The sequence below is a fragment of the Serpula lacrymans genome, assembly GCF_000218685.1.
Source record: "Serpula lacrymans var. lacrymans S7.9 unplaced genomic scaffold SERLAscaffold_16, whole genome shotgun sequence".
NCBI lineage: Eukaryota > Fungi > Basidiomycota > Agaricomycetes > Boletales > Serpulaceae > Serpula > Serpula lacrymans.
In genome coordinates, this window is record NW_006763305.1 from 913,352 (window position 1) to 930,585 (window position 17,234).

At 45.8% G+C, this 17,234-nt stretch overlaps 9 protein-coding genes across 9 annotated transcripts; 2 read left to right on the plus strand and 7 right to left on the minus strand.

Moving 5' to 3' along the window:
- Positions 1-1,488: 1,488 nt before the first annotated feature.
- Positions 1,489-4,797, minus strand: SERLADRAFT_453660 (uncharacterized protein; the record flags this gene model as incomplete). The annotated part of the gene is made up of 10 exons (XM_007323785.1): positions 1,489-1,797; positions 1,853-2,037; positions 2,086-2,688; positions 2,739-3,035; positions 3,091-3,261; positions 3,320-3,589; positions 3,638-3,725; positions 3,782-4,256; positions 4,321-4,639; positions 4,693-4,797. The coding sequence occupies 10 exons, from the start codon at positions 4,795-4,797 to the stop codon at positions 1,761-1,763; spliced, it is 2,550 nt and encodes an 849-aa protein (XP_007323847.1).
- A 108-nt stretch (positions 4,798-4,905) lies between these two features.
- Positions 4,906-6,289, minus strand: SERLADRAFT_479454 (uncharacterized protein; the record flags this gene model as incomplete). Its single annotated transcript, XM_007323786.1, has 10 exons — positions 4,906-5,149; positions 5,207-5,283; positions 5,347-5,407; positions 5,471-5,556; positions 5,610-5,615; positions 5,673-5,742; positions 5,813-5,824; positions 5,887-5,933; positions 5,989-6,011; positions 6,111-6,289. The coding sequence occupies 9 exons, from the start codon at positions 6,213-6,215 to the stop codon at positions 5,277-5,279; spliced, it is 417 nt and encodes a 138-aa protein (XP_007323848.1).
- A 38-nt stretch (positions 6,290-6,327) lies between these two features.
- Positions 6,328-7,664, minus strand: SERLADRAFT_453661 (uncharacterized protein; the record flags this gene model as incomplete). The annotated part of the gene is made up of 5 exons (XM_007323787.1): positions 6,328-6,576; positions 6,640-6,871; positions 6,927-7,020; positions 7,082-7,435; positions 7,507-7,664. The coding sequence occupies 5 exons, from the start codon at positions 7,631-7,633 to the stop codon at positions 6,469-6,471; spliced, it is 915 nt and encodes a 304-aa protein (XP_007323849.1).
- Positions 7,665-7,800: 136 nt separating this feature from the next.
- SERLADRAFT_479455 (uncharacterized protein) lies at positions 7,801-8,941 on the plus strand (the record flags this gene model as incomplete). Its single annotated transcript, XM_007323788.1, has 2 exons — positions 7,801-7,872; positions 7,964-8,941. The coding sequence occupies one exon, from the start codon at positions 8,094-8,096 to the stop codon at positions 8,481-8,483; it is 390 nt and encodes a 129-aa protein (XP_007323850.1).
- Positions 8,942-8,958: 17 nt separating this feature from the next.
- SERLADRAFT_479456 (uncharacterized protein) lies at positions 8,959-10,172 on the minus strand (the record flags this gene model as incomplete). The annotated part of the gene is made up of 6 exons (XM_007323789.1): positions 8,959-9,186; positions 9,236-9,313; positions 9,372-9,507; positions 9,560-9,754; positions 9,819-9,914; positions 9,976-10,172. Coding segments are annotated over 6 exons (792 nt in total), but the record flags the coding sequence as incomplete, so codon positions are not given.
- Positions 10,173-11,241: 1,069 nt separating this feature from the next.
- SERLADRAFT_443178 (uncharacterized protein) lies at positions 11,242-11,935 on the minus strand (the record flags this gene model as incomplete). The annotated part of the gene is made up of 2 exons (XM_007323790.1): positions 11,242-11,550; positions 11,603-11,935. The coding sequence occupies 2 exons, from the start codon at positions 11,933-11,935 to the stop codon at positions 11,242-11,244; spliced, it is 642 nt and encodes a 213-aa protein (XP_007323852.1).
- Positions 11,936-12,646: 711 nt separating this feature from the next.
- On the plus strand, positions 12,647-14,211 carry SERLADRAFT_418466 (uncharacterized protein; the record flags this gene model as incomplete). The annotated part of the gene is made up of 1 exon (XM_007323791.1): positions 12,647-14,211. One exon carries the CDS (start codon positions 13,058-13,060, stop codon positions 13,988-13,990), a length of 933 nt encoding a protein of 310 aa, XP_007323853.1.
- A 64-nt stretch (positions 14,212-14,275) lies between these two features.
- SERLADRAFT_491655 (60S ribosomal protein L7A variant 1) lies at positions 14,276-15,990 on the minus strand (the record flags this gene model as incomplete). Its single annotated transcript, XM_007323807.1, has 6 exons — positions 14,276-14,685; positions 14,744-15,033; positions 15,085-15,172; positions 15,223-15,400; positions 15,464-15,581; positions 15,933-15,990. The coding sequence occupies 6 exons, from the start codon at positions 15,933-15,935 to the stop codon at positions 14,553-14,555; spliced, it is 810 nt and encodes a 269-aa protein (XP_007323869.1).
- A 667-nt stretch (positions 15,991-16,657) lies between these two features.
- Positions 16,658-17,169, minus strand: SERLADRAFT_402412 (uncharacterized protein; the record flags this gene model as incomplete). Its single annotated transcript, XM_007323792.1, has 3 exons — positions 16,658-16,786; positions 16,848-16,912; positions 16,983-17,169. Coding segments are annotated over 3 exons (381 nt in total), but the record flags the coding sequence as incomplete, so codon positions are not given.
- Between the last annotated feature and the right edge of the window lie 65 nt (positions 17,170-17,234).

Here is a 17,234-nt window from a genome sequence, read left to right on the forward strand (position 1 = left end):
GTATTTCCATACATGTGCTGATAGTTGAGACACCAGACAGAGGACAAGGTTTATCGTTTAGGGTAATAAAACTAAGTGAAACTCAGCCGCTGCCCGAGAGGCTATAGAAACGACTTTATTATTTACCTAAGTGAAACTACAATAGATGTTAGTTTAAGGTGATCTCTAATAAATGTAATGTAACATACCTCAGCCGCTGCCCGAGAGGCTATAGAAATGACTGAGGTATTCCTATACTAAACCCCCTACTACTTATAGCCGGAGGTGCTACTCACTACAGTATAATGACTCCTAGGAGTACAATTGTGCTCCTAGGAGAACAATGGTTACTCCATGGTGTGGTGGCTATGCTCCATGGAGAACAATGGTTGCTTTGGCAGAGACCGGGTTTATCCGGTTTTGTCATAGGGGAGTACCCACTGTCGTCACCAGAAGCCAACGTCTCTGTCACCTTCTCTTCAGCATATGTGATATTGAACACCATTTATTTAAATTTAGCATCATATATGCGCAATTCCGAGAGCACGAAAGCAAGAAACTTACGACAATCCCTGAATTTATTCACGACCTTTGTGAGAGCTTCCTGGCGGCTTTTGGGCACTGCCCGAAGATGGACGACGTGATGTGTCTACACCATCACACTGTTGATGTGATGACTAGAACTGTAAAGTAAAAGACTCTCAGTCTTTCTGGTAAATGACTGATATATTAATCAAATGTACCTGTAAAGTAAAAGACTCTAAAGGAATGTGTAAGTATGAGTTTTAACTGCAATAACAGTGTTTACTGTACCTCAGTCTTTCTGGTAAATGACTGAGGTGTCTAAGGTAGGATGAGTGCGCTTTTCTGTATCCTAATTAGGAAACTTATGTAATCTATCAGAATGTCGGAATAGTTGAATGAAAGTGACTGCAAGAATGAAGAATCTATTGTAATGTATATAATATGCTGGGATGATCAGCCCATCAAATTTCTGTTCCATCTGGTTTAACGTTTGCAAGCCTTGCAACAGAAGCAACAGACAATGACCTGACTGCTTCTTTAAGCTATCTGGTCAATATGATAAACAAAGGAGAACTTACCAGTGAGACCAAATTCGGTCATCATATCATGATCCAATGCTTTATCCAGAGTAAAGTTGCCCCTCCTGCTCGACGTCTCAATCTCTGTCGTGGTTTGGTCGCAAATCCACTCGGGTCGGGGCTTTATGTTTCTTTTTACCTCTTCTCTGAAACTGTAAACTTGGAGGCAAGATCTCGCTTAGGTATAGAGAGCGGGGAATAGTTATGCATAAAATTACTAGTATTAACCTTGCTTTCGGAGAGAGCCCGATATCTCTCGAAGTTTATATAGGAGTGAACAAGTTCAACTGTTAGGATCCAATCCAATAATTTCGCAGGAGGAAATAGATTGAGATATAATATACCTTATATTTCTCTGCGTATGTCATCGTATTTCGTCCTTATTTTGGTGAACTTTGAATAATTGAGAAACAATTAAGCTGTAGGCATTATCCCAGCTTAACCTGTCGTTGGTTCTGTAAGAAATGAAGACTAACTTGCAATATTTACACGAAACCGTACTTTGCGAAAGTATGCGTAATCGTAGAGATGTGGGCATATAATTATCGGGATAAGTATGATAACTGAGATGTATGAGGGTAGTATTCGTCAAAGGATAAAAGCACGGTATGACAAGAAGGTAAAACAAGGTCCTCGTCGATAAACATGAATCGTACATCTTTCGTGGCCGTGATAAAATCATAGGAATAGTGTTTCCGCGTTATACAACAGTGAAACTATAGGATGTCTCAGCTACTTTGAAACGATATTGATCAAAAAGAAAGACTTACGCTTCACTCCTCCAGTCCTTCCCGATCATAGCTTTCTCTTCTCTTTCGGTCGTACGGTTGACCCACCCAGCAGGGTGACCAGTGGCGATAACAGAAGCACGTTTATTATGAACCACTTTAAACTGCGATGCGGGCTTGTCTGATTTTGTAGACTGTTGCGATTCGTCCTTCTGTCGTTTGAACATCTACGTAGCATGTTAACTCGGGTTTTCCGGAGAATAATAACAACGTACATCCTGAAGAACTTGTTTCCGATTGGTTTCGTCACTAGATTTGGCCTCTTCCATTCGATCCCGGACCGAAACAAGCTGTCCATCAACATACTCCATTCCCGTTGTAATTGCATCAGCAATCGCCTTCTGAATCTGCTTCTTCACCAAGCCAGTTGCTAGTGGCTTCACTGTTTTATAAAGTAAATCATGTTTCGAATCCCGTATGCTAAACTTGAGCGTGTCGACCTTTACGTGAACGTTCTTCACTTTGAATACTGAAGTTCGATCTTTGTCCGCTGACACGAGATGCACCGTCGCGGTCAGGCCTTCCCCCCCCAAAACAACATCGGCAAGACCAGAGTCGGATAGTTTTGGAATCCCTGTCTTCTTTCGGAAATAGAAAGCGACATCCCGCATATCAGCTTGCATTTGACCAAATGTAAGTGTGAATTCGTGATGATGCTCGTCTGTGATGGCATTATAGGGGCTGAACTTAAGGAAGTTATGCGCTTCCATTGACATGTAGTTAGGGAAAAGGTTGCGGCCTTGCAAAGTGAGATTCTCGACGACGAGATCCAATGAATCATCGGTGTACTCGATTCGTGGGATAGGAACATAGCCAATCTGTCGCGAGTCATGATACTTCAACAACAAATTTTGCAGAGCGGACGTACCTTGTCAACCAAGGTCGGCAGAATAACTTTCCTAATATCCGACCATAGTTCAGGCTTGAACTTCAAGCTGCCCTCACTATCGAAAAGAAGATCACGTGTGAGTCTCGCCCAATCTTCACCAAAACGTTTGTTCAACGGGTCATCGCCCATAGCAGCGAACCAGTTCCCAGTGGAATTAAAGAGATTGTCGAAATGTCCTCGATATTTTTGGTCCCAGAATTGACGTCCTGATTCGCGTACTTCATTGCCTTCACGATTACAGTCTTCTTCTAGAACGTATCCAGCTTGGAGCAGGAGCTGTCATGATGAGGTTATATCGGTTTTCAAGAATATGTAGTTAAACGATACAAACCTTGCGAATAAACGCATCCAACCGCCTAAACCACGCTCTAAACTCCTCATCTCGCCTTGCATCGTCAACAAGAGCATTGACAGAATCGAAGATAATATTCATGTTTTTACCATTGGCGAACCTCTCCAAAAGCGTTCGTAACTCAGAAGTAGCTTGGCGCAAGGATGGATCCTGCAAATTACATAACATTTAAATGATAAACCAAATGAGCCAGAAGTTTCTAACTGACCGAAGTGAGAGATCCTCCACTCTCTTTCCCATGGCCCGCCATTGTCTTTCCATGGTTAGCGTACTCCTCAGCATAAGAGAGAAGCCACTTTATTGCACCTTGGTAATCATCGTGCTTTTGACACTCGATGATAACCTTTTTTCCACGATATATAAATTGGTCGCGGCGCTCCTCTGGGAAATACTCTTCAGTGAAAAACTTTTTGCCACGTTCATAGTGATCGTTGACACGATCTCTGTGTTGTTGGGGAACACGGTCTGAGAAACCATCCTACATGAAATATAAGTAGTGAACGGTTTTCTTTCTTGAAATACCTACTCTGACGCCACGCATGCGGTCCATGATGCTCTGTTTCTTTGCCTCGATATCGTCAGACGAAACATCAGATCCAACACCATTCAAGTTACTAAAAATAGCTATAGTTAGGTATAATGTATGGTTTCGAGGGATGAAAAGGCTAACCCTTGCTGTTGAGCTTGGCTCGCTTGTTGACCGATAGTATCCTGTGTTTGGTCTTTCGCCTGATTCGCGCCATCCTTGGCACTGTCTATTGCTTGATCTTTAAGGCCCTGCGTGGCGTTACGACCTTCGCCTAGAACTTGAGACCCCGACTTCTCTTCACCTTCACCAGTCGTTACTTTAGCGTCGTCGGCACGGGGGTGCTGCTCGATAGTAGTATCGGTACCAGGTACTCGAGCTTCAAGCACGGGTGTCTCGTTTGGTCCCACCTTCCTGTTTCCTTTGGTAATGAACTCATCTTGAGGTGCTGGCTCGTCAACCCGAGAGAGTGCCTCTTCACCTGGCCGTAGATTTTCAGCAGCTTTGGCAGCGCCTTTGGCGAGCAGGTCTCGACCAATAACAGAAAAGTCAGAAAGGAGCTTTCGTACTTCCGAGTTTGTCATGATGAGAGAAAGGATTGTTCGGACATGGCGAACAGCTGAGAACCAACGTAAACAAGGTCCTCAGCGAAAATGTACGGATGATAATATAACCATACTTACCCTGCTGGCCATCGTCGCGAGCTTTTTGCTGATCAATTGGAGCAACTTCACTTGGGTCTTTCTTTGCTCCCTCCAGGCTAACATCACGGGTATGCCACACGAAATTTTGGAAGAGTTCGTCGGAGTTCTTCTCCTTGACAATGAGCCGGGCGGTCTCAATAATATCACGAGAATCCTGAACAAGTTTGCGCCCATCTGGTGAAAGTTTTTCAAGATCCAGTGGCGAATTATCATTGAGGTATGTCAAGCTCTCGTCAATCTGCTTATTATCGGGCATACGACCCTGCCTAAAGGCTTCGACTACGCCATAAAACCGAATCTAGCATTGTAGCAGTCAGTACCATACACAGCTCAACTATAACAAGAGGTTACTTTTCTGTCCACATCAGCGTCTTTCAAGCGTTTGTTGACAGGATCGACGACAGATCCTGAGGCAGGATGGTCAGATATATCTTTCTGAGCAGGTGGGAGCGACATGTTAATTAGGGGGATAAAGAGTTGAAATGAGTGGAATGGAGTAAACCTAGAGCATTTATGTAGTCCGCCTCTAACGCATGATGCCAATGACCGCATCGACGTCATCTTGAACCAGCCCACACTTGATCCAGTCACAATACATCGTGATGTCACCAAGAAACCTAGCCCTGCCTATTATAGATATTCACCTTCCTATTACGGCTAGCGAAGTGGAGGACTACTTGCTCCCCACAGTGCATCACACTTTGGAGCTGGAAGCGACAGAATCCTAAAAGTCTCCCAGAAAAGGTGGAGAAGAGGCTGACGTTATTACGCTAAGCACCATCTTACGCTTGTCATGTCGGATACAGCACTTCTCGACTTTGTGGTAAGTATACAGCAGTAAACCTCTGGCTAACAACCCACATACATGCACAATCATTTCTACTCGACTTTTAACACACGACTTCACTTCTACGTCTACACAATGACTCTAAAATTCATGAACTGTTGAGGCAAGTCGCCGTTGTCAGCACATATAAAACTATATGATTAGTCAAAAGGACATACATTACAGTAGCCACGATACGTCTGGAATGAGCAGCATGTCGGAACTCAGTGAGGTAGATACCTACCCAAAGAATAAGAGTCGTCATTTGGGGATATTGCAGGGGATTGTAATTGTAAAGCCCACCTTGCCAAGTGCCGAGGTTCAGACGACCTTGTGTGATCGGCATAGAAATGGTAGCACCAATCAAAGACGTCTTCGTGTGCGACACCCTATGATAGGTACAGGGTCAAGAAAGTCTAACAGCTAGGAAGGGAACTCTTACGAATCACTACATAAGGGGGTTTGAGCAAACTACCAGAAATTTTACCAGTAAATATGAACTCACTCAGGGCCTTCGTCGGTATGCATCCAGTTCAGACTTTCGGGAACAACTTTATCAAGAGCCATATCCATATCTTGCGCAGGCGGGACGTAGAGCGATGTCGTCAGCAAAGCCGGTCTATCGAGGAGCTAATCAGCAAATACCTTTCCGAACATCTTGAAAAACATAACATTCGTGAACAAGAACGCCGATCAGTATGATATCTTCCTCAACATACCTGGATCACAGTTCTCGTTGATAGTCAAAGCGGCGGACGTATGTTGGCTTGCGGTGTCTTAGTCTGCAACTGCAGAGCAAAGATCGAATCTGAGGGACCTACATAAAGAGGAACAGCATGCCAACCTGCATGGTGAAGACATCTCAGCGTTTTAATGTACGTTTTCAATCCAGTCGAAGTAGAAAAGCGCCATTTTCACAGCCTAGAGGTAATGGACAGCTCACTTGAACATCCTTCAAACCAGGAGATATATGGGAGATAATTTCATCAGTCACAAGATGACATCCTTTCGACCTTCTGGAAAGTGTAAATGTTTTTTGCCAGCCCATAGTTATCGACGACTCGAGGCACGATCAACGGCACGCAATGATACAAACTCGAGTGCTTGAAAGCTTGAAAGAGCAGGTTCAGCGTCACAAGTCTTCGCTTCTTGATAAGTCATATTACGTAAACACATCTCGATGAAATTCATGTACACTATTCTACAGGTTGCACCAGATTACATATTCTCTTATGCTTGTATAATAGGTCCAACGTGATACAACAATGTTGAGACAATACCACACATCAGATCCATCACAATTACTCCTCCCCGCCAGGAAATCTCCTCGACGATCTGTCCATACCACCACGGTTACCAGGGACATTCCGATTCCTGCAGTGATTTGCATAATGGCCCTTTTCCCCGCACTATTAAGAGGAAGGAGCGGCACACAGTTAAAATCAAAAATATAACGAGACCTTTAGATTTACCTTAAAGCAAAGCACATCGTCTAGGTTTCTCCTTGGAGGCCCGTTCGCGTTTCCTGCAGGAGCTCCATGGGCTTGACCAGGGCCACCACCCCCACCCCCACCACCACCACCAGGAAACCCGCGATCAAAGTCGGCGTACCGACCATATCCAGGAGGTGGTGGTCCAAGTTCACGTGTCGATGGTGGTGATGGGGGCTCGTAAGCTCTCGCAGATGGTAAATCAGGTTTGGGGCTGCGAGACCAAATTATTAGCAAGTACAACTAGTCGAAAGCTACAAAAGACGCACTGTCCACGCGGACAATCTGGACCTAAAGGGCATATTCCGGTGAGATAGAGCTGGCAAGCAACTCGCCGTACGTGCTTCCGCGGACAAGTAGGACCTGTTAACTCGGTTCATATAAATGCAAGCTCATCCAGGAAGAATATAAAAATATAGCTCACCAAGTTTACAGAACCCACGCTTATAATCAGGACACTCTACTCGACGCTCCTTTGGATGGGCATAAAGGCATTCATCACCAGCAGAACAATAACCATACTTCGCAAACCACCAACACTCTGGCATGCGCCTTAGGTTATACTCGTGCAAAAATTCACATGCGTCGCCTTTTTTACACAACCCTCGTAGCCAATGCTTGCAAACGGTAGCCAAACGTTCTCGGTCGCGTGGATGAGTGGGCAGTTGTTTCGGTGGCTGAAAATTTTGGGCAGACGGCGATGTGTGTCTTAGGGGACAGTGCAGTGGTCCTAAAGGACATCCAGTGGGCGTAAGTGACAGCCGACATATTTGATCATCTGGATGGAATTCACCATTCTTACAAGTCAGTTTCAACAACACCAGAGCAGCACCAGACCGCAAATCGCACCTTTGTCGAGTTTAATGCCAAGCTTATTCTTCACGAAAAACTCTTCCGGAAAATTATTCTGGTGAAAGTGAGGATGTACAAGATCTCTCAACGGAGAAGGGCCAGCGAGCGGATTAGCCATTGACATTGAACATGAGTGTAAAGTAAGAAAGGAAGCCTAATTTTCGAGTGATTACCCAATACAAAAATATTAGATATTTCGTGAGAACATTATACTTTAAAAAGTAAAAAGTTAAGTTAGTCTAAAATGGTAAAGTAAACTAGCAATTGATGCCAGTGCATTGAGGACTTCGGTCTCCTATGCTCCTACAGTTACCTACTTCGCCTTTTCGTCCTCGTCGTCTAATTTCCGCTTTTTAGAATTTGGTATGTCAGGCTTTTTCAATGTTCCCTCGTCACTTCCGCTGGCTTCATGTCCTCGTCGAGGTTGAACTTCATTTCTCTTTCCAATCTTTAGTGGTGGTTTTTCAGGCGAGGCAGGTATGACTGCCTTAGTAGCGGCAGAGCTACATTTAGTGCTTGTGCCCTGAGAATCACAGTCGTCTTGAGTGGAAGAACGAGTCTGGTCTGCACCCCACCCTCTACCAATGCCTCTCCTGGCTGCCTTTACACCTCTGAAAGTACCCTTTACACCGCCTCTAAACGGACCAGCAGAGACAGACGCTGAGCCAATCGGCGTTGGTGCGGTCGGAATGGATGTATTTGTCCCATCAGCAAATCCAAATAGCTCGATCTCGTCTGACGTGGTGAGCTGTGTCGGTTCTGCGAGACCAGGGGTGGAGTCTCCAGGTTTTGGCTTCAAAGAAGGAAGTACATGTCTACGTAGGGGCGGGATGGTGATAGTTAGACGTGGAAGCCTGGCCTGCTCATCAAAAGGAACAGGCTGTGTACTAGAATTGTTACAAGGGAGCCATGGAGGACTTGCTGCGGAGTGCAGAGTCGACGAAGTGCCAATAGGAGAATCGGTATTGGCATGATCGAGAGATGATTCTTCAGTTTCGCTAGTACAAGCGGTAAAAGCGTTGATTGCAGTATCACAGTTGGAATCTTGACCGCTTTTCAAAATAGACGAACGCTTTGCAACCGTTATCGATGTCAATTTAGCGGCAGGCGTTACACTCCTACGAGAAGTATCGATAGAACCGCTCGCTGAAACGAATGGAGGGCCTACACTACTTCCCCGTGCAGAGGAACGCTGAGGAGAAAGAGATGTCTTATCAGGTGCTCTCGGAGGACATGTCCTGCCGCACGTTGGGCACCGCATCCCAGTAGAAACATCAGACGTAGTCAAACTTATATCTTTGCCGCCAGCTACTCGTCCATAATTAGACGTATGGTAAACAACTGTTTTAGCACGAACAGCATTTTGAGGTCCAGATGATACTGATGGTGCAAAGAAAGGCACAGATGAGCTAGAAACGCATTTCACAGATTGTGGAGAGAAGGACGCATCCCGGTCATTGACGCCTCGTGCAATATTAGCATGCAGGGGAAGTGACGTAGAGGCCGAGGGGGTTTGAGCATTTGCAGCAGCTGCCGCTGCTCTTTGCCTCTGACGGTCCTTTTGCTGCTTCTCATGCTCCTCTAGGGCAGCAGCTCGTGCTTGCTTCCTCATCTTTGACTTTCTACCGTAACGCGTGGTAGTTGTCTGGGGAGGCGGTAGATCAGGGGGTGACCTAGCTATTGGCAAATCAACAAACAGGTTGTAATAGTGAATCCCTTGACTCACGCCTACAACGTTCCAAACTTTCCTGAATACGTACATTCGCTTGCATAAAGAAAGGAAGGTCTTGGCTCATGTTGAAGTCTGAAAGAAGGATGACTGTCAAAGCAAACACAGGGTCGTGCTCTAAGTATCTACATACCAAACCCGAAAGAAAAATCTTGCAAATCAAGAGAGTCGCTACTTCTTGCTTTCATTCTCTGCATGGCCTCTTCTACTAAACGATCAATGAGATGCATGTGGGCCTCGTAAAAATTATTTGTGATAATAGTAAGGATCTGGGGAGCAATTTAATGCGAATAGCAAATTTGAAAGTAATCATGGACGCACAACAGGAACGTTAGTACCAACCGTCTGTTGGCCAAACCGCACTCTAAAATACTCAGCAGCCCACCTATGTATATCGGTAAAATTCTCCAAAAGCTGAGGCTCGAGCTGCCTGGACGGCTCAGGCGTGCTGTGAGGGGGATTGCGATTAGCCAGCATCTGTAAGGTGCCTTCGATGAACTGCGATGGTTCATTCAACTGAGATTAAGACGTGACATGATGAGCACAGGCGACCACCTAATACAATGGAAAACAGCATTACCGAGACATCGACTCTCCGACCTAACGGTGGGTGAGTTTGCCTACTTGCATATTCTCGAAGGATCTGCTCGTTTTGGGTGACCCATTCCTCTGGTGACTAAGGATTGGCATATAGTTTTGATCAGCAAACCATGCTGAAAATAGCGGATTTGACTAACGTCTGCGAATGTTGGGAGAGGCAAAATATTCTCGTTCTTTAGTGGTGCATCGGAACGCATATTTTCAAAACGAGCTTCCTTCCATTTTTCCTTTTCCTTTGTAGAATACTTGCTGCTATTACTCGTAAACTCCAATGTCTGCCCAGAAACTGAATGTTCTAGAACACTATGGTCTACTGTGCCACAGATATCTTTCGTTTCCTTGACTTCGAGTTTGATGATATTTTCGCGTAGAAGCTCAGGCTGCAGGAGCTGAGGAATAACCGTCAGAGGTAAGGTGCGGGAAATTGCTTCTTCGGTGGTTTCAGAAAGGATGCGTATGACGGTATCCAAGAAGTCGTCGATTGTAACTGGCTCATTTACCAACGTAGAAGTTGATACGCTAGACGGATCATGGAGGCGATGACCAACAGAACTCGGTGGTTGTTGTTCGGCGAAGTCGCCGGACGTTGTGAGGACGTTAGTGTCCTCTTTTCCAGGGCCGTTGTTGTCCTTTGACACTGGTGCTTGATTAGACGACGCCTTGTTAGATTGCCGCGAGTGTCCAGGATATCCAGATACAATGTTTGATTCTCGTCCAGATGACATGATACTAGAGTTCGGAACGTACGCCAATGGAGAAGATATAATAGTTGACAGAAAGCCGTAGGTTCATTACATCTTAGATAGTGGCGTGTTTAGCACTAAATTGCATAAAGGATGAGGTGGATCAGATGCTCGGAAGGCCAGAACCAGCAGCATCATGCCAATTAAAGTGGCTCAAAGGCACTTTCACAAAAGTCTTCAACACCTTGTTCTTTGTCCAAACACAAAAAGGAGATCTGTACTGCTTGAAGACGAACCACAAATTGGATCAATTCATCGGCTACTAATAGCATAGTGCTCTTACCTCGACAAAGTAATGACATTGCAGCCATTGGCTGGCAGTGATAGCGTTAACGCGTTGTGACCAGTTTAGTGCAAGGTGAAGTGCCAATGGAGTCGTGTGACACGTAGCTGTATCTACACCTATTTGGCATCCTATACATAATTGGAAGTTGCCTCTTTTCTAACTTCAAACTGCCTGCTCGCAAGATCATAAACCATAAACCAATATGTTAACCTTGGGGGTCTGTTGTTTGATACCTTCTTTGTTTCGGACGTGCGACAAAAACTGGAATACCAGGAGTCAATGATAATATGTGGACCACAGCCGATTCATTACAGACAACTTCACAATATTAATGTGGACGATTCACGACAAGTGCTACTCTAAACATAACAGCTTTAGAAGTCTTTCTTCGGAGCGTTCCCTTCCTCTGTACCCGACCCATATCGCCTCACATCCTCCTTCCCTGCTTTTTCATCTGCTTTGAAATGCTCGACCTCAGGATTGTTCATGTACTTCACCACATTCTCAGCCTGCCACTTTTTGAAACTAAATCCCAAACCTTCGTGAGAATAGTCCTTGTCGTTCGCTTGATCCTTATGGTACTTGATTTGGATGAAGTCCGAGTCAACGGTTGCAGGGTCGAGTGAAAGAGAAACGAGAGCGTTTATTGTGGCCGTCTTGGGTATGATCTTGAACGTCCACGACTAGAAGAGTGTGAGAGGTAAGTTCATCACGAAGTGTTCATCGCTAACTTACCTGTTCATTCTTGAATTGGATGAGCTCACGATCATTCGTTACGATTTGATACCCTTCATTCTTACTTGCATTGAATAACTTCGGCAGTGCGAACCATTGTCCCGCCATCTTGTACCGGTCATTTGCATAGACGAACTGATCATCGTATACGCAGTCTGGGGTGTATCGTTTGACACGGTTGATGGTTGGCTTGCAAGAGTAAAGTGCGATAATGTCGTCGATGAGCGCTTGGCGAGCAGGTGTTAACGGAATGCTTTTACTAGGATCGGGGTGGTAGTCGTCGGTGGTGGAAGTTTGTCTAACCTCAAAATTTTCACCTGGAAGACTAGACATTTTTCCTTTCTGGAGTACAGCGACGTAAATTGGTTTACGGGTGTGAGAGAGGGTAGTGGAGAGAAAAAGAGGTAGGCGAGGTAACATGCGTGCCAGACTTGCATCGTATCTCTTTATATATTCCACGTACTCTGACGTCGTTAATAGAGCTCTAGAGACTCGATATTGTGCTCAATGAGGTCACTAGTTAATCTAACCACGACACCTTCCATATCCGGTATAAACATCCCAATAAGGTAAGTTCCGAAAATTATCTGTTGTCCAACTCCCGCTGCGACGCAGGGAATAGGAATTCAACAACGTTTCTCTGAAGTGCCTTAACAGTTAAGTTGTCGATTTCAGTCCATGTTAACTACCAACAAGGTACACGATATTTAGTGCCTTAACTTGTCGCTGACATTGATATTACTGGCACGCAGAATCAGCGAAGCGGGCTGTGGTCCTTGAAGCTTTCGTGATGGAGCAGCAAGTAGTAAAGTACCATCATCCACTAATAGCCCGCAGAAACATATCAGCTACTCTGGTCGTCTGGACACGCCGTTGTAAGAATGTCAAGGATCTTTATCAATGGTAGATCACAATTCATTGAGCACCGCTTTCATTGCCCTGGCAAATCAGAGAAGATCACCCTTTCCACTTCCTTTCCGTTCCCTTTCCCATCATCTTGTCCAGACTCCACGCCCTCCTGACAGCGACAACAGACAATGAACAGCCTCAGCAGCCTCAGCCCCGGGGTTAGGTTCAATCAAAATGAACACAGCTTCCGGTCAATGCTGCCGTGGCAACGCTCTCCACCAGCCAATCATGCCTCATGGTTTTCTCGATTTTAGTTTCGCGCCGAGGTAATCTGTCCAATCATAGCTCAGCTGCAACGAGATGTTGTTACGTTTCCAAACCCTATTATCAGGTTCACGATGATGCCATCAGATAATGATACGTGTTTTGGGCATAGCAAACGCCCCCGGCGCGCCCGTCAAAGTATATCTACAAACGGTCTCAAAAAACATGCCAAATTTTTCCTGTCCGCTCTTCTTTCCAACCCTTGGGTTATCCTGTATCTATAGTTCGTTATAATAGGGTGCTGGTCGCTCGCTCTTCTCTTCTGATTAATCTACCAGTCATATGCTCTCCCCCTCCACCTCGGCTTTCCCTTCTACAGCGCGTCTCGGTATCCGTCAGCGTACTCGCCTCATGAAATCAGCACGCAAACTCGAGAAGGTCTTGGGGACTACCCCCCGTGTTGTCCCGCAGCCACCCACAGCTCCCAAAAAGCGAGGCAGCTATCATCTTAACATCCAGCTTCCATCTTCGCGGTTCTCCTCGCTCTTATCTCCCCTTTTTTCGGCATCTCCGAGGCAGGAGTCCTTCGCTACGCCATCATCGGCCCCATTGACACCAGAGACACCAGCCTTCCAAATCAAGACCGAGGCAGATCAGCGTCGTCGTAAAATCGAAAAGCTCTCCAACACATTGGGCGAATCACGTGTGCCTCCTCAGCTCGTGTTCCAGGATGAGACAGGAGAGCAGATCCAGATGAGCGAGCCCGAGGTCATAGAACGCCCGCGTCGTAAAAGCATGATTCCATTTGGAACATTCGCTTCTTGGAAATCCCGTTCGTCCTCTGCAGCACCTCGTCCCCCTATCGTCTCCCCGCGTGCTTCTACTCCCATTATCACCCCTAGCGCTCCTAACAGAAATTCTCTGCCTGTGGGCAAGGTCTCCTTCGTGGAAAACAAAGAGGAAGGATTTAAGCCATTGCAGAAGGAGGAGAGTGTCAAGCCCTCGCGAATGAAGAGGCTAAGCTTCAGAAGGTCCTTCTCAATTTTCAACACCACTCCACAGTCGTCATCTTCCTCCAGCTCTACTTCCCAAATTCCCATCATCGTTCCACCTACTACTAGTGCTAAGGAAAAGCGTCGATCTATGAGGGCGCAGAAAGCTCTCAGTGCCCCTGGACTTGGTACGGCGAAGAAAGAGAGGAGGCAGGGCTGGAATGCCTCCTGGGGCAGTGACGAGATGCAAGAAGTCTTCAGGGCCTTGAGAGACATGAATTAGGTCACAGATGGATTGCGATTCGCTACCTAGCGATGCGGACTAGAAAAGGAGAGCTACTTTTCGTACTTTCGTCATAATATGAAGTTGGGATGAGGTAGGCGGAGGTGCTTCACTGGTGAACAGTAATTTATTCGAAGAAGAGCAATTTTTCTATTGCATACCGTCATTCATTTATTCCTCTCATGTGACTACAATAGCCATGGTTGTAAATACTTTATTGCAGTTGTTGTAGTAATATAAACTACTTGAAAGGACCAACTTAGCGACTATGTTAACGAGAGAAAAGCGATGTCGTATTCCATATCACAATCTCTACTAGTTTGCTTTGCAAGACATTGCAGTTCGTCATGCAGGGAGCAGAGTGCCATATATCAAATACATACGATGAGAAGCGCAGGTCAAGGACCATTTCACAGAAGGATTATGGGCATAACAATAGCATACTTCATAATCGTAAGACATGAAAGAGCGCACAAGCTGACACGAAAACATAAGCATCCAAGCAGCCCAACCTTGACCCCTCGTCCATAACACATCCACGCTGACCACACAACTAGCCGGCTTAAAGCTTGCCAAGGGAGGCGGCACTGGCGTTTTGGCCAGCAGCTTTGGCACGCTTGCGAAGCATTTGCGTGGATTTGTTGCCACGGAGACCTCCGCCCCAGAGACGGCGCTGTTCTTCATATTTGTCGGAGCTGCCGAGGCAAGACGTCAGTATAACCAGCGATAAGAGTCGAAAAATAGTCAACTGACAAGTTAGCCTTAGAGGCACTGACGAGGGTGGCCAGCTCGCGTTGGTCCTCGCTCTTGACATCCTGCAGGGTCAAGACAGCAGCGGTCTTCTTGTGGACAACGGTACCGAGACGAGCTTTGCCCTTGACAATGACGTAGGGAACACCCATCTTGCGGCAAAGGGCGGGCAAGAAAACGACGAGCTCAATGGGGTCAACGTCGTGGGCAATAACAACAAGAGAGGCCTTCTTGGCTTCAATGAGTGCGACACAATGGTTCAAGCCGTATTTAACAAAGAGAGGCTTCTTATCCTGAGATACAAGATAAGCAAGAGGGGGGAGAAATCCAACAATTTGCCTTACCTTTGCTTGGGATTCTTTTTCTTCGGCAGTTGCCTTCGCAATAGCCTGCAGACGCTCCTTCTTCTCCAGTTTGGTCTCAGGACGGTACCTATACATACAATCAGATCCGATATGAGCGTTAAAAAGCACGCTCCTTACTTGTTCAACAGCTTGAACAATTGAGTAGCGGTGTTCTTGTCCAAGGTATGCGAGAATTGAGCAATGGCGGGAGGGACCTTGAGACGCTGGCTGAGGATAACCTTCTGGCGCTGAAGACGAACATATTCGGGCCATTTGACGAAACGAGTCAGATCAGTTTTGGGGCGGATATCCTGACCTAATTTAAACCTATCATCAACACAGAACTTGAGTTGCTATCAGTAAGTCATCAGATACTTACCAATGCCGAAGTTCTTGGGCTTGGATTCGAAAAGAGGGTTTTTAGTCGTTTTTGCCTTGCCAGCAGCGCCCGGGGCGGGGGCAGGCTTCTTGCCGGATCCAGCTTTGGCTTTGGGAGGCTGGTCATTGAGACGAGAACGTGATTAGCAATGAATCATGCAAACATCAGAGGTCGCATGACCATCGCATCGTCTCGGAGCTCTAGCGTCCATCGCGCATATACACGATGGACCCAGCATATGCTTCATCGCCACAACTATGGCTCCGCAAGTTATCAAGCGAGAGACATAGTGTCAAGCTTATGCTGAAACGGGAATCTAAACAATGAAATTGTGGTCAGAATAATGAGAAGCGTAAATGGTTATCTGAGATGAAAACTTACCATCCAACTCATATGCTCATGCTTAGATTGGATTTCCCGATGCTAGAGTACCGAGACGCGCGGGAGGAGCGACTCCAGATAAGCTCACCATTTTGAGTTTTTAGTCTTGAGGACGACGGGGTCTTGAGGTGATCAGCTGTAGCTATGTTTCTTGCTTGTAGGGAGGATGAGTATATGGCTGATATTGACACTCCGCTTCGGAGCCTGCCGCTCAGGTTCCGAGATTCCTGGCTGGTTGTCAGTGGCAAATAGCTATCACCCTGACTCAGAATGTGAAAGCGGGTACCCTTCCAAGGCCGACAAGTTACTATTCAGATACATTATATCCATCTAGCGAGGGGATAATGAGTATGTGATCTCTTTTATGAATGGCACTTTGACCATTACGCTGTATGGCAACGACTTTGAAACTCATTCGCCGCTTGACTTTGCAAAGTGAATAATATTGGTCATAAAATTGCTGAACTTGTAAGGAATGACGCCAGTATGTGTTGGGCAGATTACAATTGAAACCCCCGACGTTCTGTGCGAATATGTCACATCAGTAACAAATCTCAGGTAGACATCTTTTGTTTAGCGTTATGATTTCTTTTCTAACGCATTAAGAACTTCTGGGGACTTATCCTTGGTTACTTGTTCCAGGTAAGTAGTCTCCATCAGACCAAATCTTGATATGAAAGTCGACCAGGTAAGTAAGCCATTGGGTTTCTATTCGTTTCTTCCAAATTTAAAGAGAGATACAATGAGGCCAAATGCCGACTGAGAATGAACTGATATTACAGCAGGCAGCAGCGCTCATCTACTTTTGTAGCACTAAATATACTTTGACTTCACCGACTCTGCAAACTCCTCAACCGAGCTGAACTTAACGCCAAGTTTCACTAGACGAGGGTCAGGAATGTCGATATCGCCAAAAGCCCCTATCTCCTCTTCCATCTCAAACTGTCCGGTATTAGTCTCATCGCAATTTAGGCAAATAAATATCTCTAATAAACGAACTTACCATCTCGTCCAACTCCAACATCCCGGTCTTAGGACCTGTCACATATTTAACCGGCACCCCAAACGCTAAATCCAAGAGAAAGTGAGTGCATTATAAACAACTATTCAGCTTGTGTATGTTTGTTTAGAGACGAACCGTTTTCTAAAGTTTGAGCGAAATCACGGAATGTCGTCTTGGCGGAGATGACGTGGAATGTTTTCCCATATATCTCGCCTTGATGGGACTCGTAATTCAGAAGGAGCGCCAGAACCGAGGGTCCAAGATCGCGTCCAATCCATGAGAAGTTAATACCAGAACCCTCCTTATGTATTGGAAGCGTCAGCTCATAACCAGACGAAGACTTGCGTAGAGCTTGTATTTTTCTGCATAAAAAAGTGAGTGGTTATT